The 24055-nt window shown below is 46.0% G+C and overlaps 2 protein-coding genes across 3 annotated transcripts in view; both read right to left on the bottom strand.

Annotated features, from left to right (window-relative positions):
* GMFB (glia maturation factor beta) overlaps positions 1 to 24055 on the bottom strand; it is a 510168-nt gene that overhangs the window by 305122 nt on the left and 180991 nt on the right. The window lies entirely within an intron of this gene.
* Positions 1 to 24055, bottom strand: part of GCH1 (GTP cyclohydrolase 1) — a 49893-nt gene that overhangs the window by 19186 nt on the left and 6652 nt on the right. For both annotated transcript variants that reach the window (XM_061612514.1, XM_061612513.1), the window contains exon 2: positions 8360 to 8469. In XM_061612514.1, the coding sequence (XP_061468498.1) occupies positions 8360 to 8469 (110 nt within the window). The remainder of the gene's footprint in view (positions 1 to 8359; positions 8470 to 24055) is intronic.

Raw genomic sequence — 24055 nt, 5'->3', positions numbered from 1 at the left:
TGCAGGTAGCACACGCCTGCAGCGAGTAGGAATTTCTCCGAGATGACCAGGCAGCGGAGCACAATAAATGTTTCCGGTTCTTTTAGTTTAGGCCACTCGGGGGGGGGGGGAAGTTCCCCCCCCCCACACACAGCTAATCTATTTTCTTATTGTTGAAACATTTTTGTTTTGCATTCAGTGTGAGTAAAAGAAGGTATAAGTTAAAAAGGGGTGGATTTGGGGGGTGGGAGAGGGGAAAGAGAAAGACCCAAATAGATGCAGGCACTGGACGGAGGATGGCCTGCACAAACTTTGGTTTAAGAGGAGAGGAGAAATGCCAGATCCAACCAGCGGCAGAAATTAAGAACTCCATAGCACTCAAGATGCTCTGTCTGTCCAAAAGAACATCCAGAAGGCATGTTAAGAGTCCCAGGAATGAGAGTTGCATTTATGCCATACCTTGTTTTACCCTTTGCTCAGATGTTTTTAGATTCAAATTTTGTCCTTAATTAATTTAAAAAATTATTAGTATTAGTATTCCTGTTGATAATGTTTGTGTAACTAGAAAAAAAGATCATTTTTTTCCTGTTGCTTATATTTAATTGAAGATTTGCTTTCTCAGCAGCGTTCAACAGGCACTTAATCACAAAGTCTCCGTAGGTAATTGTGAACTGTCAGCCTAGCTAAAAAAAAGTGTGCAGACCACTTTATGGAGTATATGGACAAGTTGCAAGGCTGGTGTAGATAAAATGCCCTTGAGAAGGGCATTTATATTAATATTAAATTTATTCCCCACCCTTCACCAGCAGGTCCCAGGGCAGGTTACAAACATTTTACATTAAAAACAATTAAAGCAAATTACAATCACAGGAATAGGGTAGGTCCTGAATATGTAAGACCCACAATTACAGAAACAACATAGGGAGCAGTGGGGAAGTTCAAGGTTTATTTTGCTGACTTAGGCAGAGGGGTGCAAATGCTAGGACTGTTCATTTGATTCGGGGCCTGATCCAGCACATCGGAGCAGCCCTGATCCAGCCCAGGACAATCCAGGGCTGATCTGAAACAGATCTGGGCCCTGAACCGAATTAGAACTTCCACAGCCTGTAATTAGGGTTTTAAACCCTAATTAAACATGCAGTCAGGAGGTGGTGGTGAAGGAGACACATGGAGGTAGCACGTGTCCCTTTCTGACAGCCCTGGATAGCTCCTGGTGGACCTGATCCAACCTGGGGCTGCCTCAATCTGCTCTGGCTGAATCCTGGGTTGACATGAATTAGCCCAATTTGGTTCAGGATGGAGCCAGAGCCGGTGCACAGCCCTAGCAAATGCACCCTGACCATGCTGTGTCATCGCAGTGGATTCTAGGGTGCACTCAGATTGCACAGAGAATTCTAAAGTTCAAAAGCATGCAGACACTTAACAAGAAAAGAGGGCGATTTAGTGTAACAATCACTTTTTGAGCTGTTCTGTGTTTTATGAAGAACACTCCCTTTGAAGGATTAGACCTGAAGCCTAATCACATTTACTGCCAAATATAAACTCCAAGGCTTCTTCACTAACAAAAGAACATTAAAAAAAGGCCCTGCTAGATCAAGCCAAAGGACCATCTAGTCCAGCATCCTGTTCTGACAGTGGCCAACTAGATGCTTCTGGGAAGCCCACAAGGAGGACCTGAATGCAAGAGCAACTCTCCCCACTTGTGACTCCTCGCAGCAACTGGCATTCAGAAGCACATTGCTCCCGACAACGGAGGCAACAGGGGTGCATCTGTGTGATCAAAGCATCAATCGGAGCCTACCAGAACATGGAGTTGTTCAGTCGCAGTAGTGAAAAGGGACAAACTGTCCCACAACAAACTAGCTGGAACTGCTTCGAAGGAAATAATAATAATAATAATTAGAAAAGCCACAGAATGTACTTTCTCTGGAGAATAGTCTTACAGGCGTCACAATGTCGTCATCTCATGCGGGAGGTAAAGAGCAAAGAGGAAGCTTCAGAGCTCAGGTCTCGGGCCCATCCACTTTGGAGAGCATAAGGAAAATATCCCCCAAAGCCTGTCTTCTGTAGGTTCTACAGCAGGGGTCGGCCACTGTCAGGCTCCAGAGAGCATTCCACAAAAGTGGCTCCCATCAAAGTCTTCCCAGCTACAGCCTCAGTGACACAAGATATAGGAATGTAAAAGCTGCCTTCTACTTGGTCCATGTAGCTCAGTACTGTCTACACTGACTGGCAACAGCTCTCCAGGATTTCAGACAGGGGTCTCTCCCGTGATCGCATCCCTTATCTGGAGATGCCATTAGGGATTGAACCTGAGATCTGATGTCCTTATATTCGTTAGGAAGGGGGTAGATAAAGACAGGCGGGCAAAAAAGCAAGCCCACCTGCAAGAATAATTTGTGAGTCGTTTTGCCTCAGATTTAGTCTAACAAAGAGGTGTCAAAAGATCAGTTGCGTCATCAGCCGCTCTTTGGCAACTTACACATTTATAGCACTATCAGAGCTTGAAAAAGTTACTTTTTTGAACTACAACTCCCATCAGCCCAACCCAGTGGCCATGCTGGCTGGGGTTGATGGGAATTGTAGTTTAAAAAAGTAACTGTTCCAAGCTCTCATTATGATACCGCTTTGAATAGTTATGGCTTCCCCCAAAGAATCCTGGGAACTGCAGTTTGTGAAGGGTGCTGAGAGCTGTCAGGAGACCCCTAATCCCCTCACAGAGCTTCAATTCCCAGAGTGCTTTAACAGTCAATCCTTCTTCCCAGGGAACTCTGGGAATTGTAGCTCTGTGATGCTGAAGGCTGAGCGCCGTTCAGACTGAACTTTCAGCAGACTGAACTTTTGCATGTTGTGGAAAAAGCTTTTCTTTTTAGAAGAGGAAAAAAAGAAGTCACTTGATAAGACAAATTGCTCACAAAAGGTCCTGCACTGTTTGTGTGACCTGTAACAGATCAAAGCTTATGTCAAGAGTGATCAGGTTTAATGCACGGGCTCCTGTCCTCGAGGCACGCCACCAGTGTCTCTCCCCAGAGGGCTTTGAAATGAAATGTCAGAACGTATTACGACGGAGGCAAGCCCAATGCGCCAAGAGCGGAGCGACCTTTACAGCAGAAGATTTCTGCAAAGAAAGGTCTCCGGAAATCACATTTGGAAGATTTGCTGGGAGATGTCAGAGAATCTCTACTCCCACCGCGCCCCAGCCATTCTCTAAAAACATGGATCAAACTGTAACAAGCAAGATATTCTTTCAGTTCTAGAAATGACTCAAATCCTCCTGTTGTTCGCAAACCATGAAATCCCAGTCCTTTGCAAACGTGACTCTTTCACTGGGCGACAATGACGCAATTTCAATTCATGCCACTTGTTCTGGTTAACACAATTTGGGTTTCCCTGGATCCTAGTTTGGACTGTTTTGGATGTTGTTGGGGTTTTTTTTTAAAGGAGAAGAATAATTCCAGCACTGGAAAAACAGCTCATCCCAGATGGTCCCCAGATGTGGTTGGACTACAACTCCCATCAGCCCCAGCTAACATGGCCAACGGTCAGGAAGGATGGGAATTGTAGTCCAGCAACATCTGGGGACCCCAAAGGTTGGGAAAGGCTGCCTTAGAGGGAAGGTGAGATATAAATGTAATAATAAATAACTAAGATAGAGGTTCTGTGGAGCTTATACACCTCCTGGACCCTGAGGTCCTTCAAAATACTAGATGATTTACCTGAGGGGACCCCCCCCATAACCCAATGTAAAGAATGCACTGAGAAACATGGAGGATAGGACTTCTTGGCTTGGGCCGTAGCTCAATGGTAGAGCACATCCTTTGCATGCAGAAGGTCTCAGGTTCAAACGCCGGCATGTCCAGGTAGGCCTGAAACCCTGGACAGCTGCTGCCACCGGTCCATAGAAAATACTGACCTAGATGGACCATTGGTCTAATTCAGCATAAAATAGCATCCTGTGTTCTTATTTAAATCTGTTGGGAGTAAAGAATCAGTGCCTGTAACAAGTAACCTGAACTGGGGGGTGGGGGGAGAGAGAGACAGAAAGGCAACCTATTCTTCCCTCATTGATTCCTTCTTTAGTAACTACTTGTTTGTTTTTCTCAGGCTTTACTTCCTCCCTTCCTCTTCCTGTCTAGACAGCCAGTGTCTGTGAACGCAGGCCTCACGGCTCTACAATGGCCAGATATATTTCTGTAGTCAGAATGACTTTATTTCCCAGTAGTAATAAACCTTAAGTCTCTTTATTCTTTCAACCACATCTTAGCAGACTGTTTATTTATACACTCCGCTGCAATATACACCAAACTCCGATAAAATCAGTCCTTTATTCAGAATCATGAGGGCTAGAACCTTACTTTATCGTTAAGGGGAAGGGCCATTGTTTAATGGTACCGCCTCTCCTTTGCATGCAGAAGGTCCCAGGTTCAATTTCCAGCAGCGGGGAGGACAGCGTGGCTGGGAGTCCAGAGTCTGGGAGCTCAAATCCCCACTCCTGTCTCCTGGGTGTCAAGGGCCAGCTAAAGATCACCCCCACAGGGACTGGCTCAGGGGTTACGTGCCCTGCCACCTATGCAGCCATGGGCAAGTGGCATAGTCCCAAGGAGCCCAGTTGCCCCCCAGCTGGCAGTTGTGGACAAGGCAGGGGCTGGCTTGTGCAGCTGTGGCAAGCTGAGCAGGCCCTCGCCAGCTGGGGAGGACTAGCCTCAGAGGGAGGCAATGGTCAACCCCCTCTGAATACCCCTTACCATGAAATCCCCACATGGAACAATAACCTGACTCAGTATAATGGAGCTTCCTGCATTCTAAAGGCATGCAAATGTGGCAATCAAAAGACCTTCTTAAACCCTCCCTTTCCCTCGACAAGGTTTGTCACTCTACTGCCTTAGCAAACAGAGAGAAATAAACAAGCAAAGCTTTTCCCTTGCAGGGAGATAAAGCAATGAGGATCACAGAAAGCTGCCTTACACCAGTTCACCCTCTTTGTCAGCCTAGCCCAGTAATGTGTATTCTGGCCATCAGTGGCTCTCCAAAGTCTCAGGCACTGACAGGCCTTTACCACCGCCTGCTATCTCATCTTTTATTTAAAAAAAAACACTGATGTTGAGGATCAAGCCTGGGACCTTCTGTATGCAAAGTGTTGGAAGAGGGGCAGGTTCTTTTGTGTTCCAGAAGGGAGACAGAGTTAGAGTCCTCCAGCCGGCTAAGGCTTGCCTACCTTTACCTGTGCTCTTCTCTGCCTAACTTCCTTCTATTGTAGACTGATATGCTCAGGGCAGCTGACCTGCCCCTCCTTCCTTTGCCTTCTTCTTCGACTGTCCCAGGAGAGAGGAGACATCTCTGTCTTTGTTCTCTCTCCTGAGCTATGACGGCAATACCCACATCTGGGTGTAGCGCCTCCAACTTAGCTAGTTAGAAGAGGGTATGCCTTTCCTATCTACTATGTATTTCTATACATAATGTAGCTTATCTTATTTTACTAAGTCTTAAGTCTCAGTGATGTCAATGCAGGGTAAAAGCCTGCTGCTTAGATAAATACACACATGGGCTAGAGATGGGTGAGAATTTTGATTCAGTTCGCATTTCAAGCAGAATTCATCAAATTGCAATTTCTGAAACAATATGAGAACCGAAACACAGCCACCCTTCGAAATTCAGATTTATTAGAATCTTGGGATGCAGTTCGCCAACTAAACAAGATTTACAGAAATGCATATATCAGAGGAAAGTGTGCATAAAAATGAATACGTGAGTGAAAATAACATACCAAAAGGCATGAAATGATGAGAAATGGCTTGCAAGAAATGTGCACCTTTGTCAAAACTGCCTACAAAAATGTGTTTATTTGGAGAAATTCGCACTACAATGGAGAATTTTCATGAGGATTTAAAAAACAAAATTCACAGATCGCTGTAGAAATGTTGAGAACTGAATTTAACATTGGAAAAATGAGAAGCTGAGAGAAACGAAACAGACAGATCTTTCCATCCCTAACACTGGCACAAGCAGCTCAGACCGCTGAGGATCTCCACATATTGCCCTAATGCAAAGCAGGTGCTCTGTCACTGAGCTACAGCCGCCTGTTAAAGGGGCAGCTACAGAAGCCATCTGGAAAGTTGACAGCGACCAGCAGTCAAATGCCAGGCATAAGAACACTCCCCCATTCCATGCACTCCCCCCTGCCCCCTCCTGCTCATTTGTCTTTCTTTCTAAACTCAATTTTTTCCTGACACGCAGCACTGGCAAGAGCATCAGTTCTGCCCCATTGAGCACCAGCTATGTTGCTTGGCCATAGAGCATGCAATGCACCACGGAGACACTCTATCTGACTTCTCTATGGCTGATTGCCTGGAAGCCGGGAATGGAAGAATCGGGTGAAGGGTGGCTAGATCAATGCTGAGCTTGGCGCTAGCCTTAGTTCAATTCTGGGTTGCAATTCTCGGCACCAAATCACCAACAGAGGCACGTTCAGCAATGCTGACAAAATCTGCAACACATTCAGCCACAAGTGAAAAGGGCCACACATGAGAATGACAAGGGCCACATGCAGCCCATGGGCTGCCCACGTGTGCTTTAGCCACTGGTCGACACTGGCTCCTCAGATAGCACCAAACACTACCCATATGTGTTATTCCATGAGGACTAGAAATCTATTTCAAACAAGAGAAAAAGGTGAAAATCTGGGGTTCTTAATTCCATGCTGGTATTCAGAAACATAGTGTCTCCAACTACGGGCCAAACAAGGATCGACATCAGATGATGGTTTGGCTTATTAACCATCCAACTATGAACTCCAGAGGCAGGAGAAGGAAGGACCAGCGCTGGCTGGTGTCCACTGGAACTGGCAGGGCAAGGAGGCCACCGACAAGCACAACGGCAGCCAAGGATAGGCAGAACCAACTAATTCTGGTTTTGTCACCAACTTCCTCTTTGCTGAGTTCTACAAGGCAGTGCTGGCAGATGCCCATTGGGACCGGTGGAGCGGAAGACAGGGAGCCCAACTGTAGGTGCAGCCACAGCCAATGACTGGTGGACCCAGAGCCCATGACAGGCAGAGCCAACTAATTCTGGTATTGCTCCCATCCTCCTCCCAGCTGAATTCTGCAAGGGCAAAACTGAGACTAAGGGAGGAGGAAGCAGAGAGCCAAGGTCGCCCCGTGGGCTGGTTGTTGTAAGTAAGAAGGCCGGCTGATGAAGGCTGGCTGAGAGCAGACTGAGGCTGGTGAAGCAGCACCGTATCCGCCCAAATGGAGCAGCCTCCACTACTACAAGGTCAGCACTGAGACGAAGCAGAGGACGCTTTGCCCCTGGACTGGTTGGAAGCAAGGAGGCAGACAGGTGGAGGCAGACCAAGGTTGATGGGGCCAGTTCCCCAGTCACCCTAAAGGACCGTTCAACCTTCCGCTTCCCAATGGAAAAGGCAACTGAACAGGAAATGGGGACCTCTGAAAGTGGCGACGGGGTACAGCGGGTCTGGTTTATGTGAAAAGACGGGGATGAGTGCAGGGAAAGCACAGAAGGATATCTATTAACATGGAACAATGATGCACAAAATGAGAATCAACCAAAGAAGTGCAATGTCATTTTCAGTTCTCTTGCTCTCTCCCCCGCCCCCATGGCATGTTTCACTACAATTCCCTCCCCCTTGATTCGTAAGAGACAATTAGAATGATCCCCACACAAGATGCACTGCTAGGCCCCATCTGCACTACACATTTAAAGCAGTATGATAGCACGTTAAAACAGTCATGGCTTCCCCCAAAGAATCCTGGGAGCTGTAGTTTGTTCAGGGTGCTGAGAGTTGTTAAGAGACCCCCTGTTCCCCTCACAAAGCTATAATTCTCCGAATTCCCTGGGAAGAGGGACTGGCTGTTAAACTCCTCTGGGAATTGTACATCTATGAGGGGAATAGGGGTCTTTCCTAACAACTCTCAGCACCCTGAACAAACTACACCTCCCAGGATTCTTTGGGGGAAGCCGTGACTGTCTTAAGTGGTATCACAGTGCTTTAAATGCATAGTGAAGATGGGTTCTTAGTCCCACAACTACCCATGGGTAAACCAAGATGAGGCCATCCCAAGAAAGAAGACTTTATGCATCCAGCCTCTGAGAGTCAGTTGTAGTTGGTGGTTGCATCCAGCACCTTGTGGCATTCCCAATATACAGAAACACCCCACAAAGAGTTTTGTACTCGTCTTTGACAGTATACAACTTCCTGGTGAATAAGCTCTGTCCCTTTCCCCACCCCATGACATCTAATGACCTTCTGATGACTTGCCAATTAATCCCTCATGGCTGGGCTCTGGCGAAGCAAACATTCAGAATCCCTGGCCTGCTCATTCTGTTTTTCTTCTCAGCATGAAAGGGGAAAGTTAAATTTTACCTTTCCAACAAACGGAACCAGGTGATGCTCACACATCGAGAACATGTCAATGTCCTTCACAATCACCATTTCATCATGGTCTTCATCAAATATGGCATCATTTAGCACATCTGAAATTAAGCAAATCACATTAGCACGAATTGCAAGATACAAGACAATGAACAATTATGTTTTATGTCAGCTTTTCTGCTCTGTTCCCATTTGTGTTGTCACCAGACCAAATATCTGGTATCAATTCTTGTTTGGCCCAGTTATAAATTATGCTGATACATATTCTACAAATATGTAATCCTGTGATACAGGCACACAGAGTTCCTTATCTGGCTAACACAATTCTAAGTATCCCAAAATTTTCAGCTTTTCAACGCCTCTTGTAGACAAGTGTCTAGTCCTCACAGATGTATACACATGAAGTCTTTGATGAACTCTAAGGTACCTCAACCACTGTGACCCTGTGGTTAGAGAGTTAGACCTGGATCTGTGAGATTTGAGTGTGTGTCTCGGCTTAGGAACATAGGAGGATGCCTTATACCAAGTCAGACCATAGGTCCATCTAGCTAAGTATTGTTAACACTGACTGGCAGCAGCTTTCAATGGTTTCAGACAGGGGTCTCTCCTAGTCCTACTTGGAGATGCCAGGAATCAAATCTGGGACCATTTGCATGCAAACCATGTGATCTACCACTGAGCTATGGCCCTTCCGCAATCAAGTTGCCATGACCTCACTGGGCATTACCTTTGTCTCAGTTCCTGATCTGTAAAATGGAAACAACAGCGGTTTACCTCACATGAATATTGTGAGGAAAAGCAAATATACTGTAAAGTAGTTGGGAAGATTTGGGAAGTAGAAAACAGACAGCACCAGTGTCAGACATTTCCTGCATTCTGGGATATTTCCAATTATGGTTACCTGCCCCAAACTTTCAGGAGGAAAAAAAAAGAGGGAGAAAGAAAGTCTATAAATAAGGATGCAGCTTGACTTCATTTTACACTTTTTACACAGTTCCTGGATACCGTAAAAAGAGCCAATCTGAATAAGAACAAAGGCCCTTGGGGTAGCAGCCCCCATAGACCATCAAAAGCTTCCTTCTCGTCTCCGAGTGACGAAAAAGCTAATATAAAAATTCAACAGCTGTGCCAGACACCTTTCATTTTACAGCTTCCTCTGACACACACAAGGACGCACACACGCCCCTCACAAACATAGGCCTCGCTACCTACGAGCTGCCATTTGGGGCTGATAGCGATATGCTATCGTGGGTGGTTTTAATTTCCTGTGCGCTGCCCGACCGACGCAGGTAACCCTGGTGACCGGGGCTGGAGACTCGCTGCTGTTTTGTTGTGCCATGTCCATCACCAGGAAGGATCTCACGAAGGTGGAGGGGGGAGGAGAGGGAGGATAAAGAGACCATCCAACCAAGTAGAAGGGCTTCCCATAAGGCAACCTTTGCCAAACTGTTGCCCTCCAGATGTTTCAGACTACAACTCCCATCGGCTCCGGCTGCATAAATGTGCCAACTGAGGCTGGAGGGACTTGAATTATTAATTTCTAAATGTATTTATATATCGCCCTCTTGCAAAACAACAGGGTGATGTACAGCAGCAAATACACTTAAAAACAATGCAAAACAATCATTAAAACGACTAGCAACTCAAGTGACATTTTAAACACTGGCATAACTGCTGGCGTAAAAAAAGTCTTCAAGAGATGTTTTCTTTAATAATATGTTTTTAGCCCTTTTTAAAAAAGATTTTTTAAAGCTTTTTTAAAAATGTTTTTAACACTGTTTTGTTTTAATGTATTTTAAGGAATTTTTATGATGTTTTAAAGTGTTTTTAGCGTTTCTGTTTGCCACCCTGGGCTCCTGCTGGGAGGAAGGGCAGGACAGAAAGAAAGAAAGAAAGAAAGAAAGAAAGAAAGAAAGAAAGAAAGAAAGAAAGAAAGAAAGAAAGAAAGAAAGAAAGAAAGAAAGAAGAGATGCCTGAAAGTCAAAAGCGAGGATGGCTGCTGAGTCTCTGCCGGAAGAGTGTTCCACAGCATGCGACTGGCCACACTGAATCCCCAACTTCTAGCTGAGGCCAGTTGGGCCTCTGTAACATGGGCGGGGGGGCAACTAGCAGCACTCCTCTGCATGATCTCAGTGACTGAGCTGGGACAGAAGGGCTCAGATGGTCCTGAAGTTATCCTGGGCCCAAACAGTTCAGGGCTTTGTACATGGACACGACAGCCTTGAACCTGGTAACCCGAAATATCTGGAGGGTATTAGGTTCGAGACGAAAACAGGGCTACAAAACAGCCTACCTCACAAGAGGAAGGCCAAACAAGAGATGGATTGATTCCCTAAAGGAAGCCACAGACTTGAACTTACAAGGTGTAAAATTTATATCCCACCCTTCCTCACAGAAAGAGCCCAGGGCGGCAAAGAAAAACACTAAAAGCACAAATTTCTACATGGGCTGTTAAAAGAGAATCTGATACATTAACAATACTATCAAGGCCTTCGAGTAAACTTTAAAAAATCAGAAGCCTTATGTACGCATACACATGTCTCCACAAAGAAGAATAAAGGGGCACTGGCAACATTCAAAAACCAGTGATGAAACGTCAAATCTCCAAGCCTAGAACATCCTCCTGCTTATCTGAAAGTTAACATTTTTCCAACAGAGAAACCTGCAAAGAAAACTTGAGTGTAAAAAGGTTGAACTAGAACTTATCAGCAAATTTAATTCCATTGGTTTAGGTCTCAACAGAGACAACAGTTTTCCTCTCCTGCTACTGGTGTTAGTTTAGAATAGCAAAGCTAGGATGATTGCGTTATCTCCTCTTGCTCCCATCTGTAAATGGGCCACTGGGCTTATCTTGTGTAGATTTACACTTTAGATAAAACTGTGATAGATTGCATCAACTGTACTTTGTAGCCATTTAGCCCCATCTATCATTCCCTCCCCCCATATGCATGTGTGTCAATCTGCTAATCAAGGACAACACTCCATGAACCTGAGAGTGGCCTCTTCTACTCCAAGCCTAGTCAAAGTTGCCCCAATACATCTGTTAAGTCTTTGAGGGGATACAACCACCTGGTCTATGCTCACACTCAGAACATTTATTAACGACTTTGATGAGGAGGTACAGAGCATGCTTATCAAATTTGCAGATTATACAAAATTGGGGGGGCACAGCTAAAACCATGGAAGACAGAAACAAAATTCAAAGGGACCTTGATAGGCTGAAGCTGGTATAGCACAGTGGGGAGGACAGCCTGGCTGGGAGTCCAGAGTCTGTGAGTTCAAATCCCCGCTCGTGTCTCCTGGGTGTCAAGGGCCAGCTAAAGATCACCCCACAGTGAGTGGCTCAGGGGTTACGTGCCCTGCCACCTGTGGGCAAGCTGCAAAGTCCCAAGGAGCCCAGTTGCCCCCCAGCTGGCAGGTGCACAGAAGGAAGGGGCTGGCTTGTGCAGCTGTGGCAAGCTGAGCAGGCCCTAGCCAGCTGGGGAGGACTAGCCTCAGAGGGAGGCAATAGTAAACCCCCTCTGAATACCGCTTACCATGAAAACCCTATTCATAGGGTCGCCATAAGTCAGGACCGACTTGAAGGCAGTCCCATCCAGGCTGGAGCATTGGACTGAAAACAACAGAGTGAAATTCAAACAGGGATAAATGCAAAGTTCTACACTTAGGAAAAAGAAACCAAATGCACAGTTATAAGATGGGGGATACGTGGCTCAGCAATACGACATGTGAGAAGGATCTTGGAATTGTCATTGATCACAAGCTGAATATGAGCCAACATGTGGATGCAAAAAAGGCAAATGCTATATTAGGCTGCATTAACAGAAGTATAGTTTCCAAATCGCGTGAAGTATTAGTTCCCCTCTATTCAGCACCGGTTAGGACTCATCTTGAGTACTGTGTCCAGTTCTGGTCTCTGCACTTCAAGAAGGATGCAGACAAACTGCAACAGGTTCAGAGGAGGGCAACAAGGATGATCAGGGGACTGCAAACAAAGCCCTATGAGGAGACACTGAAAGAACTGGGCATGTTTAGCCTGGAGAAGAGAAGACTGAGGGGAGATAGGATAGCACTCTTCAAGTACATGAAAGGTTGCCTCATAGAGGAGGGCCAGGATCTCTTCTCGATCGTCCCAGAGTACAGGACACAGAATAATGGGCTCAAGTTGCAGGAAGCCAGATTTCAACTGAACATCAGGAAAAACTTCCTGTTAGAGCCATATGACAATAGAACCGATTACCTAGAGAGGTAGTGGGTTCTCCGACACTGGAGGCCTTCAAGAGGCAGCTGCACAGCCATCTGTCGGGAATGCTTTGACTTGGATTCCTGCATTGAGCAGGGGGTTGGACTTGATGCCCTTACAGTCCCCTTCCAACTCTACTAATCTATGATCCACCTCCTGCTTTGAGGCACAATGTTGAAAACGCAGTGGATGTTAGGGTGCAAAATCCCCATCAGCCGAAGTGACGCTGGAGAAAAGCAAAGAGCTTAGCAATAGTGGAAAAGATAAAGCCCAGATAGGAGGGGAACATACAACAGACACCAATGACTTGGAGACTTTGCGTCAGAGGTAAGAGAGCCTGTTGCTATAGGAACTATTTGCATGACTTTAATGTCGCCAGCGGACCGACCTCTTGACAGCCCTGGTGGGCCCAAAGACGCTTGACAGCCGGAGGGGCGAGCCAGCAAAAGGCACAAATGATGGGTTTGCATCCCCTCACCAGAGCATAATAAGCACAACAAGGAAAGTCTAGTAGGCCTTCCCGATGTTGCTGAACTACGACTCCCATCAGCCCCAGGAAGCTTGGCCAATGACTAGGGATGATGGGAGTTGTAGTTCAGCAACATCGGGAGGGGCACAGGTTCCCCACACCTGCAAAAAACCATCAGCCAATGATGTTTATCAGGGCACAGGCACGCATGTGGTCAAAGGCCTCTCCTCGAGACTTCTACTGCTTGCTTAGCCCACCTAACATCATCCTCTCTCTACAGGAGTCTTAAGCTGTTCTAACCTGAGAAAAAGGCCCGGATGGTGCATCAATGTAGCTAGCAAGAGCTGAACTACACATTCGGAAATACCACACTGTACAGCAAAAGTCGCCAACCTTTTTAGGTCTGTGGGCATGTCTAGAGTTCTGAGCAAGTGGGCAGCACTCCCTTTGGTCATAAGAACATAACAACAGCCTTGCTGGATCAGACCAAAGGCCCATTTAGAGATGTGAAGACCGGGGGGGGGCGGAATGCAACAAAAGATTAGGGGAGGTGGAGAGTTTTTTCTTCTTTTTCTTCCAAAGCCTTGTTTGTTTTTTTAAACGGGGGGGGGATTGGGAAAAACAGAAAAAAATGTTTGTTTTTAATTTCTAGGCCTTCACATCCCCAGGCCTGTCAGTCCAGCATTCTCTTCTCACAGTGGCCAACCAGACGCCCCAATGGGAATCCCAAAGCATCATCTGAGTGCAGCCGCCCTCTCCACACTTATGATTCCCAGTAACTGGCATTAAGAGACACATTGTGGGGAGGAGAGCCTGGCTGGGAGTCCAGAGTCTGTGAGTTCAAATCCCCACTCCTGTCTCCTGGGTGTCAAGGGCCAGCTAAAGATCACCCCCACAGTGAGTGGCTCAGGGGTTATGTGACCTGCCACCTGTGCAGCCGTGGGCAAACTGCAGAGTCCCAAGGAGCCCAGTTGCCCCCCAGCTGGCAGTTGCGGACAAGGAAGGGGCTGGCTTATGGTAAACCACCTCTGAATACCGCTTTTCATGAAATCCCTATTCAAAGGGTCGCCATAAGTTGGGATCGACTTGAAGGCAGTCCATTTCCATTTTGCCTCTTCCCCATCACCCAGATCCGCCCCCACTCCTAGAGACAAAGCAAGAGAAAGCACACACTGCGTCAGACCTAGCAGGATTAATGTACGTAAGAAAAGCACATAAAGCTGAAAGAAAAAGTAGGAAAGAGTATCAACATTTGATGTACTTTCCCACTTAGAACGTTTGGGGCTTTTCAGTTTAGAGAAAAGGCAAGTAAAAGCAGACACTATAGAGACGTATAAAATTATGCATGGCGTGGAGAAAGTTTTTTTTTCTCTCTCTCTCATAACACAAGAACCCGCGAACACCCAATGAAATTGAATGTTGGAAGATTCGGGACAGACAAAAGAAAGGACTTCACACAGTACATCAGTTAAACTATGGAATTTGCTCCCACAAGAGGCAGTGATGGCCACCAACTTGGATGGCTTTAAAAGAGGATTAGGCAAATTCATGGAGGAGAAGGCTACGACCTACTAATGCCTCCTAGTCATGATGGCGATGCTCTACCACCACTGTGGGGAGGCAGAATGTCTGCAAATACCTGTTGCTGGGAGGAACTGCAAGCGGGGAGAGTGCTGTTGCACTCAAGTTCTGCTTGCTGGCTTCCCAGAGTAGGGCTGCCAGGTCCATGGCCTGAGACTGATCCTGTATCTTTAGGGGAAGAGAAAGTCAGCCAAGTGCAGGTGTTCTTGCAACACTGTAATGGGAAAAACCACAAGGTGGAATTCTCCCTTCCCCCTGCACAACTTTTAAAGATACCTCTTGGAGACTGGGCCTGGCAACCAAGAGGTCTTCTGTATCTTTAAAAGTTGTACAGGGGGAAAGGAGAATCCCACCTTGTGGATTTTCCCGTTACAGGGTTGCAAGAACACCTGCACTTGGCTGACTTTCTCTTCCCCTAAAGATACAGGATCAGTCTCAGGCCCTGAGTCTGGCAACCCTATCCCAGAGGCATCAGGAAAGTGTCAGGTAGCAATTGCTTCATGTGATGTCGTATAACTTCTGTGCAAAAAACCCCAGAACGAATGCTCGACAAACAGCGGATGTCATATAACCTTGACTAGATCCGCATCATACATTTAAAGCACTCTTATACCACTTTAACAGTCACGGCTTCCCCAAAGAATCCCAGGAACTGTAGCTTGTTAACGGTGCTGGGAACTGAAGCTCTGAGAGGTAAACTATAGTTCCCAGGATTCTCTGGAGGAAACCATGACTGTTAAAGCGGCGTAAGAGTGCTCGAAACCTATGGCATGGGTGCGACACTAGGCAAACCTTGTGAAAACAAATCATGACAAATGCTCAGGAAATGCTCTTAATTATTCTTAGGAGTTTTAAATATTTTTATTATATTTTAATTGTATTGTTTTACCACCATTGTTTGCCCCTTTGGGCTCCTTGGGAGGAAGGGTGGGATATTAATTTAAATAATAGTGATAAGTTTTTTTAAAAAAAACAGGTCATCTGGAACAGTCCTAGTCTCCACTTCTTGCTGTTGTAACCAGTTATCAGTACTGCCCCCTTGGAGGGCTGCCCCTCCAAGTAACATCTTTTGAGTCTTATCCCCTCTGAATGACACAACCCTATACTACTTTGCATTTTCCACATTCTATGCCTCAAAAAGGCGCCCACAAGGAAGTTTCATGGTTATGAACATAAACATGAACTGAAATATCACAGGCAAAAGCAAAGATTATCAATTCCAAAGGTCTACGGATATTACAGGCCGTCCTAGATCTCTTTGATTCCTCTCCCTCAAATACGATTCAGCTGAACTGCAGGAATGGTTTTGATATTTTCTTAAAAAATAAAAAAGAAGTTTAGTAAGTTTAATATTCACGAGAGCCAAAATAAGGCATTTTCCTGAAACACTGACAGATAAAACGGGGGGGGGGGGGAATGGTAGATCATAGAGGGGCAAGAAAAGGCTTTAAGAGATACCTGGCCCAAATCTCCTCTTCTTTCTCCTGCCAGAATGGGATTTACAAGAAGGGTGACGTACAAGAGCCAACAAGGTTTGTTTCTGTCATCAGTCTCTAATGAGGTCTGGAATGATGTGCCCAGCCCTAAATGGAATCACTTGTTCAGAATGCATCTGCTAGTTCCTCCATCAACAGCAGCGGCAGAGAAAAGGGGTATAATTTAATACACATTGCACTCTATTGGCAAATTGCTCACGGAAACAGCGAGAAAGGGCCAAGCGTAGTTTTGCCCTTTTCAAGATGGGCTCATACACAGTCTCTTTTTAAAAGCTGAGCTTTTGGTGCAGAGCTGAGCTGACACTACAGCGGACATTCACAGCTTGCAGCCCCCCATGTTGAAGTATGCAGCCTACTAGTCACAGACCGTGGCCCTTCTTCGAGTGATGTACAATCCCCTGCTTTTATAATCACAGAGTACAAAAATAAAAATAAACTAGAGAGACTCATATAGACATTTTTGCAAAACAATTTGGCCTCCCCCGATACAATGCAATTTTGAATACTATTTTCACTAATATATACATTTTTTACTTTACCCTAGTATATATATTTTTGTGCACATGACTTGGCTAGAGAACTGCATCGCAAAATTCGGAGAAGTGTGAATTTCAAAGGAAGCCTGCATTGTGGTTCATGTGTTTTTTGTAAAGTCTGAATTAGGCAGGTTTGCCATTAAATGTGAAATGAATCAAATTTCTTCCCCATCCTTAGGCATAAGCACACACAAACCCCGGTCGGATGCTGGGCAGATGCTGGTGAGCCGTGCTCAACTTTAGGAGGTCGGGGCAGACGTGAGACGGACTTTATTTTTCACTAGAACCCAAAGATCTAAATACCAGAGCCAGGTGCAAAAGATACAGTTAAAACTGAAGAGCATGCAAAAGGCCCCAGGATCAATCCTCGGTGTCTCCAGGAAAAGCTCCTGTCTGAAATCCTAGAGAGCTACTGCAAGTCAGAGTAGACAATACTAAGCTAGATTGACCAATGGCCTGACTCTGTATAAGTCAGATTCTGATGTTCCTAAGAATGCATTTTCAGTAGTAGAAATGAACTGAGCTTGGCAAAAGGCAGTGTTCATAAGAGATCCCCAAATGCTATAGCATTTAACATTATTGGGCCTTTGGGATCCTGATTTTATTATTATTATTATTATTATTATTATTATTATTATTATTATTTACATCATAAGTTGAAACTACTTAAGCAAACAGCAAGACACACACAAAAACCACCAAAGAATTTCTACAGTCTATGAAACAATTAACTATACAGAACACCCTCTTAATAATAATAATAAAATTTTATTTCTGAGTCGCCTATCTGGCCAAAAAACGGCCACTCTAGGCAACGTACAATCCATTAATAAAATACAATATAACAATAATTAAACACAATAATTAATAGGTTAAAACCAAGAACTATAATTAACAGCAGCAGCAAAACTAACTCGCCACAGAAATCCCATAGGCCTGCCTGAAGAGCCAGGTCTTTAAGGCCCGGCGGAAAACATTCAGGGAAGGGGCATGACGAAGATCGAACGGGAGGGAGTTCCAGAGAGTGGGGGCCGCCACCGAAAATGCCCTCTCTCTAGTCCTCACCAGCCGAGCTGATTTAGCTGGTGGAACTGAGAGAAGGCCCTGTGTGGCTGATCTTGTTTGGCGGCATAATTGGTGATACTGGAGGCGCTCCTTCAGATAAGCTGGGCCGAAACCATATAGGGATTTAAAGGTCATCACCAACACCTTCAATCTTTTGACTGAAAATAAACATGGCCCATAAAAATCAGCTACAAAAATACAAGGGAAAGACACACAACAAACATGGTAAACAACGGAACAAAATATCCTCTAGAAATAAAAATCAAGTAAAAAAATATAAATTCAGCTTCTTTAAATTAACATGACAGATGATAAGACAAAAGAAAATCTGCTCATTTCCCAACTGCGACAGAGAATCCCTGAGCATATCAAGGCTTCACGCTATGACAGGATCCACGGAAATCTCTCAACACAAGACTGAAAAAAACCCAAACAAATAAAAACATCTAGTGATGACTGCCGTGGGCTTAAATTATGAATTATATAGGACAGCTTTCCCCAATGTGGTATCCTCCAGATCTTTTGGACTACAACTCCCAGCAGCCCCAGCCAACGTGGCCACGCTTTTTGTATGCTTTAATTTGGATTCCTGCATTGAGCAGGGGATTGGACTCGATGGCCTTATAGGCCCCTTTCCAACTCTATGATTCTAGGTGTCTGAAGTCTGATATAGGGAGACAACAGGCAGCTGTAAGCACTGACAATGTCTTTGTCCACTTCTGCCAGGAATCAGCACAGAGGCACTCACAACTGCAAAGATGTGTATATGGAACTGTAGCTCACAGGTGAGGCTTCTTTATTTAATGAGAAAAATCCTCAGGATTACACTTGTATTGTCAAAAATGATTCTATATTTGATCATGTGTACAGTACATTTGGCGATTTAAAAAAAAAAGTGTGTGTGTTGCCTTCAAGTCGATTCCGAGTTATGGCGACCCCATGAATGGGGTTTTCATGAGGCTGAGAGGCAGTGACTGGCCCAAGGTCACCCAGTCAGCTTCATGGCTATGTGGGGATTCGAACCCAGGTCTCCCAGGTCATAGTCCAACACCTTAACCACTATGCCACACTGGCTCAAAAACATACGCTGCTAAAACTTCACATTCTTCAAAACGTCTAGGTTTGGATACAGATGTGCATCATAAGGAATTAATTAGCCTTATTGTCAACAGCAACATCAGTGACTGCGTGACACTGGAAATATTTCAAGGGGGTTAACATAGAAGAATTGTATCAAAGAGCATGCCAATTAGCCCTTTTGGAAAAATTAACTCAAAAATTAAAAGTGGTTCATGGAGTAAAAAAGAAAGATCATCTTGTTTCTGTGTAGGGGAATTTGTTTGTGGTTCATGGCCAGACTCCAACAGCCCTATCCCATCTCTGGATGAATTAATTTTTTTATTTTCTTTTGAATCCTTGGTTGTATATCATATATATGATCTTTACTGGAAATTTAAAATATTATTTCTTTTTTTTTTTTTAATAATTTTTATTCAAATTTTTCAAAAGACAAACAAAACAAAGTCAAAAAAACATAACAATACATCAACAAAAAATGAAAATAAAATAGTTGACTTCCGATTTGTCGCAGATCAGCTATAAGTATATAATATACATCAAACCTGTCCCTTAATGTATACATACAGAGTCCCTTTTCTCCATAGGCTGTCTTGATTAATCGTCAAATCCCAGTATCATCATTTTATTTTAAAATATTATTTCAGGGTTTTGAGATTGGATTTTTGTTTTTGTAATCTTGGATCTGGATTTTGACTCCTGTACTTGATGAAAAATGTAATTTCACCAGTGGGAGAATTCTGTATGTTTAAGATGTAATATTATTCGTGGAGAAAACTTAATAAAAAGTCAATTTTATATATATATAAAAGCTTCACGTTGTGCTAAATCAAAGTTAAAAGTGGACCCAGTCAATCTTTGGGATTATTCCTATTTATAAACTAATTCAGATTAGGATACCTAAAAGATCATCTCCCCATGCACTTATAAACCCAACTGATCACTGTGCTTTGTAGGAGAGGGTTTACTGCGGACACCATCTTATCAGGAGGTCCATTCTGCACAACACAGCAACCAGGCCTTTAGTGTGGCAGCACCTGTCCTGTGGAACTCTCTCCTGTTACACTTCAGAAAGGTGCCAATTCTATTATCTTTTCAGCACCTGTTGAACACCTTCCTTTTTCATCTAGTCTTGATTCCCATCCCAGGTTCTATCTGAACTGAACCTTGACATTGTTATTACATCTGTTTTTATTGTTGATCCTCCTTATCATGGAGGATAAGGCCATCGGTGACTACTAGCCACAATAGCTATGTGTTACTTCCACTAATCAGAGGCAATATACTTCTGAATGGCAGTTGCTGGGAATCCCAAGTGGCAGGGCCGGCACCAGGCATGACTGGGCCCTTGGGCACCAGCCTGCCTCAGGCCAGCGGTGCCCACCTGCACACCCCACCTACCTTTCCTATTGGGGTGAATGTTGTGCGCGCTTTGCGCGCATGCCTGCCATCAACCAAGCTGGTGGCGGGGGCTTCCCTAAGGGGGCTGATGCCTTCACCACCATCTTGGTTGATGGCACACATGCGTGCTACACACACGCACATGCCTGTCATCAACCAAGATGGCGGCAGGGGCATCATGGATAATGGACTGCCTTCAAGTCGATCCCGACTTATGGCGACCCTATGAATAGGGTTTTCATGGTAAGCGGTATTCAGAGGGGGTTTACCATTGCCTCCCTCTGAGGCTAGTCCTTCCCAGCTGGCTAGAGCCTGCTCAGCTTGCCACAGCTGCACAAGCCAGCCCCTTCCTTGTCCACAACTACCAGCTGGGGGGCAGCTGGGCTCCTTGGGAATATGCAGCTTGCCCACAGCTGCACAGATGGCAGGGCACGTAACCCCTGAGCCACTCCCTGTGGGGGTGATCTTTAGCTGGCCCTTGACACCCAGAAGACACGAGCGGGGATTTGAACTCACAGACTCTGGACTCCCAGCCAGGCTCTGCTCCCCACTGTGCTATACCAGCAGTGGCAGGGGCATCAGCCCCTTACGGATGGCTCGGCCACCATCTTGGTTGATGGTAGATATGTGTGCACAGTGCGTACAGCATTCAAAGCAACAGGGGAAGTAGGTGGGGAGTGCAGGTGGGCATCGTGGGCCTTTGCAGTTGTACAGTGGGTGCATGGGAGTGCCCTCTTTGCTATCCGCTGCAGGGTCGGGAGCCAATGCTGCCGTGGATCATGAGCACTACTCTCCCACCCTAAGGAGAGGCCCCTTAGGGGCCCCTCTGAGCCACAGGGGCCCTCAGCCAGGGCCTGACCTGGCCACCCTCTGGCACCAGCCCTGCCAAGTGGGGAGAGGTGCTCTTGCGCTCAGGCAGTGGCGTCACTAGGGTTGGTGTCACCCGGTGTGGCCCGCAACGCCTTCTCTCTCAGACTCTGAGTGATTGTGCATGCGGCCTCTAGGAGTGCGCGGCCGAACGACAGGGTCCGGGAGCGCGCCGCCGCCTCGTTGTCTGCCGCCGCTTCCACCTTCTAACAGCCGAGGAAGGCAGCTGGTGCGCCACGCGAAGACTCTTGTTGGTGCCTAGGCAGTGCCTGGGGGGGGGGGGCGGCTCTGGGTGTCACCCCCGTCTGGAGGTGTCACCCGGTGCGGCCCACACCTGCCGCACCGCCCTAGTGATGCCCCTGCGCTCAGGTCCTGCTTGCAGGCTTCCCAGAGGCATCCAGTTGCCCGCTGTGAGAACAGGATACTAGACCAAATGGCCCTTTGATGTGATCCAGCAGGGCTCTTCTTGCGCGTGTGTGATGTTTTTATGGTCAATCACTTCGAGATTTTTCATGCGAGGTGATATATAAATGAAATGAAATAAAATTAAGTATTTTTAAGGGCACAGAGGGGCTGCAGGTAAGTGCGGCTCTCACAGCAAGACGGCATTTATGCCATCAGAGACTCCCCCCCCCCCCCGTATGCCAGAAAGCTCCATAAGCATAGCTGTCTAGCTGGCAGAGTTCTGCTCATTGGGAGGGGGGAGGACATCTGGCAGCTGATATTTTCAATCCAACGACCTTGTGGGAGCCCTGCAAAAAATGTGCATGCATGAGGAGCACCCATCCCATAACAGACACCCATCTGAAAGTGACCTAAAACTGAAAATGCACACACAATTAGATTTTCTGTTGGGACTAGATAAGACACAGATTTCACATGTTTGCCTTTAAAGTGAGCACACATGCAAGTACAGACTGCAGACTACTTATTAACATAAAAAGCAAACATAAAGGGTGCGTCCGTTAATTTGCAAACGAGTCACTAAAATGTCACAAATGGGATGTTGGCGCAGGTTGGATTGGTTTTTTGCTTTTACTTATTGGCTTTCCCCTGGGAAGGGGAAATCAAGATTAAAGGGGGGGGGAGGAGAGAGAGAGATGGACTGGCATTTTGATGCCAGTGACATCATGTGGATGCTGCAAAAAACTTGCATGCATGCAGAACACCCATCCCACAATAAGCACCTGGCCGGAAGCACCTAAATCAATAAAGAAAACTGAATGCATTTTCAAGAGAGACTTAGAACTGATTGCTTCTGCACAACGCCATTGTATGCTACCAAAACTGCATTACATTCATGACGTCCTAGTGCACAAAAGGCCTCCTTTGACTGCTTATAGGTCTATATCCAAAAAAGAAGCCCAGTGTAAAGCCAGAGAGTGAGATTTTTAAGTTCAAAACCCATTCCAGCCAGTACAGCAGAGATGAAGAACCTGCAGCCCTCCATATGCTGCTAGGCTACGATTCCCATCATCCCTGGGATTACTGGCCATCCTGGCTAGGGCTGATGGGAGTTGGAGTCCAACAACATCTGGAGAGTCACAGGTGCCCCAACTCTGCAGTACAGGTCTGGTATTCAAATTAGGACACTGAGCATAACTCAAGAGGCAAGGCCTTGCTGCCGGCCTTGCATTGCACCTCCAAAAGTCATCACAAGGTCAGAGACAAGCCCCTGTTCCACCATCCCAGCTTCAATTTGTATCTCAACCCCTCTGTTCCTACTTTCTAACCTGGGAGACCAGGGCGAGTGAGGGTAGCCCAGCTGTGACAAATGGCGCCTTGGGCTTCAGTTTTGAGTTTTGAAATTAGTCAACCGTCACTCAAAGGAAGAACAACTTTGGGAAACCACAGAAGGCGTAAGGAAAGTCCAAGTAAAAATCTTCCTTTTGGCTTCTCTTGCTTTTAGGTGCTGACTTTTTTCTCTATGATCTGGAGCATTGACTCACTCTGCACATTAATATCCCGGAGCTGATGAACAAACTAAGCTAAGGATTAGCACAGGAAGCCTGGAACCAGCCAGAAAGGCAAGAGAGATCACCAATCAGCCTGGCACGCCTCATCTTTGCAACATGAAGGGCTTGCTGAGATGTAGACGAAAATGCAATGATAGATAATCTATCTCATCAGCAGAGGTGTCCTGCGTGGGACGGGAACTTACACTGTTCGGAGCAAAACTGGTACTCAAAAGCCCCAACAAGTTTGCATGCAAGCTGAATCTGACTCCAACGACAGCACAAATAAGAAGGGAAGGACAGCCTAGCTGGATCAGGCCAAAGGGGGCCTATTTAGCCCAGCAGCCTCTTCTCCCAGTGGCCAACCAGATGCCTCTTCTGGGAAGCACGCAAGCAGGACCTGAGTGCAACCGCACTCTCCCCACTCAATTCCCTGCAACTGCTATTCAGAGGCATACACCTCCCACACTGGCAACAGAATAGCAGGGGAAAGCTTCATCTTGCTGATTTCCACTTGGAAGAGCCTGCATTTGGTCCCAGACTATGGTCTGAAAGCACCTGAGGCCACCACCTTGCTGAAGCTAAGCAGGTCTGGGACTGGTCAGGGCTTGGATGGGAGATGGCCTGGGAACCACATGTATGCTGGGGTATGTGTGTTTGGAAGGACTCTGTGTGTTGCTGCAGCTATTGCCATTTGCCCACAACTTTGCCGTATCTTCTCTCTGCTCTAGGTTTATAAAGGGGAGAGGCTGCCTGAGGCATGCCTCAGCATGTGTCGCACAAAGTGCGATGCTAAATGCGCACTTAGAGTCGCATTTGGAGTCATCTCGGAGTCAGTTTGGAATCAAACCCCCACCAAGAAAAACCATTGCCGCAAGTGCTGGAGAGAGACCCACAACCGACAAGTTGTTGTGACTGAAAGCCTGTCCCTCTTTAGGGTGAAAATTTGATACTTTAATAGTTGTTGTTCCTCAATTGAGAGATGAGGAAGTGTCAT

This window comes from Rhineura floridana, chromosome 2 (genome assembly GCF_030035675.1).
Source record: "Rhineura floridana isolate rRhiFlo1 chromosome 2, rRhiFlo1.hap2, whole genome shotgun sequence".
Lineage (NCBI taxonomy): Eukaryota > Metazoa > Chordata > Lepidosauria > Squamata > Rhineuridae > Rhineura > Rhineura floridana.
This window is presented reverse-complemented; position numbering and strand designations above follow the sequence as displayed.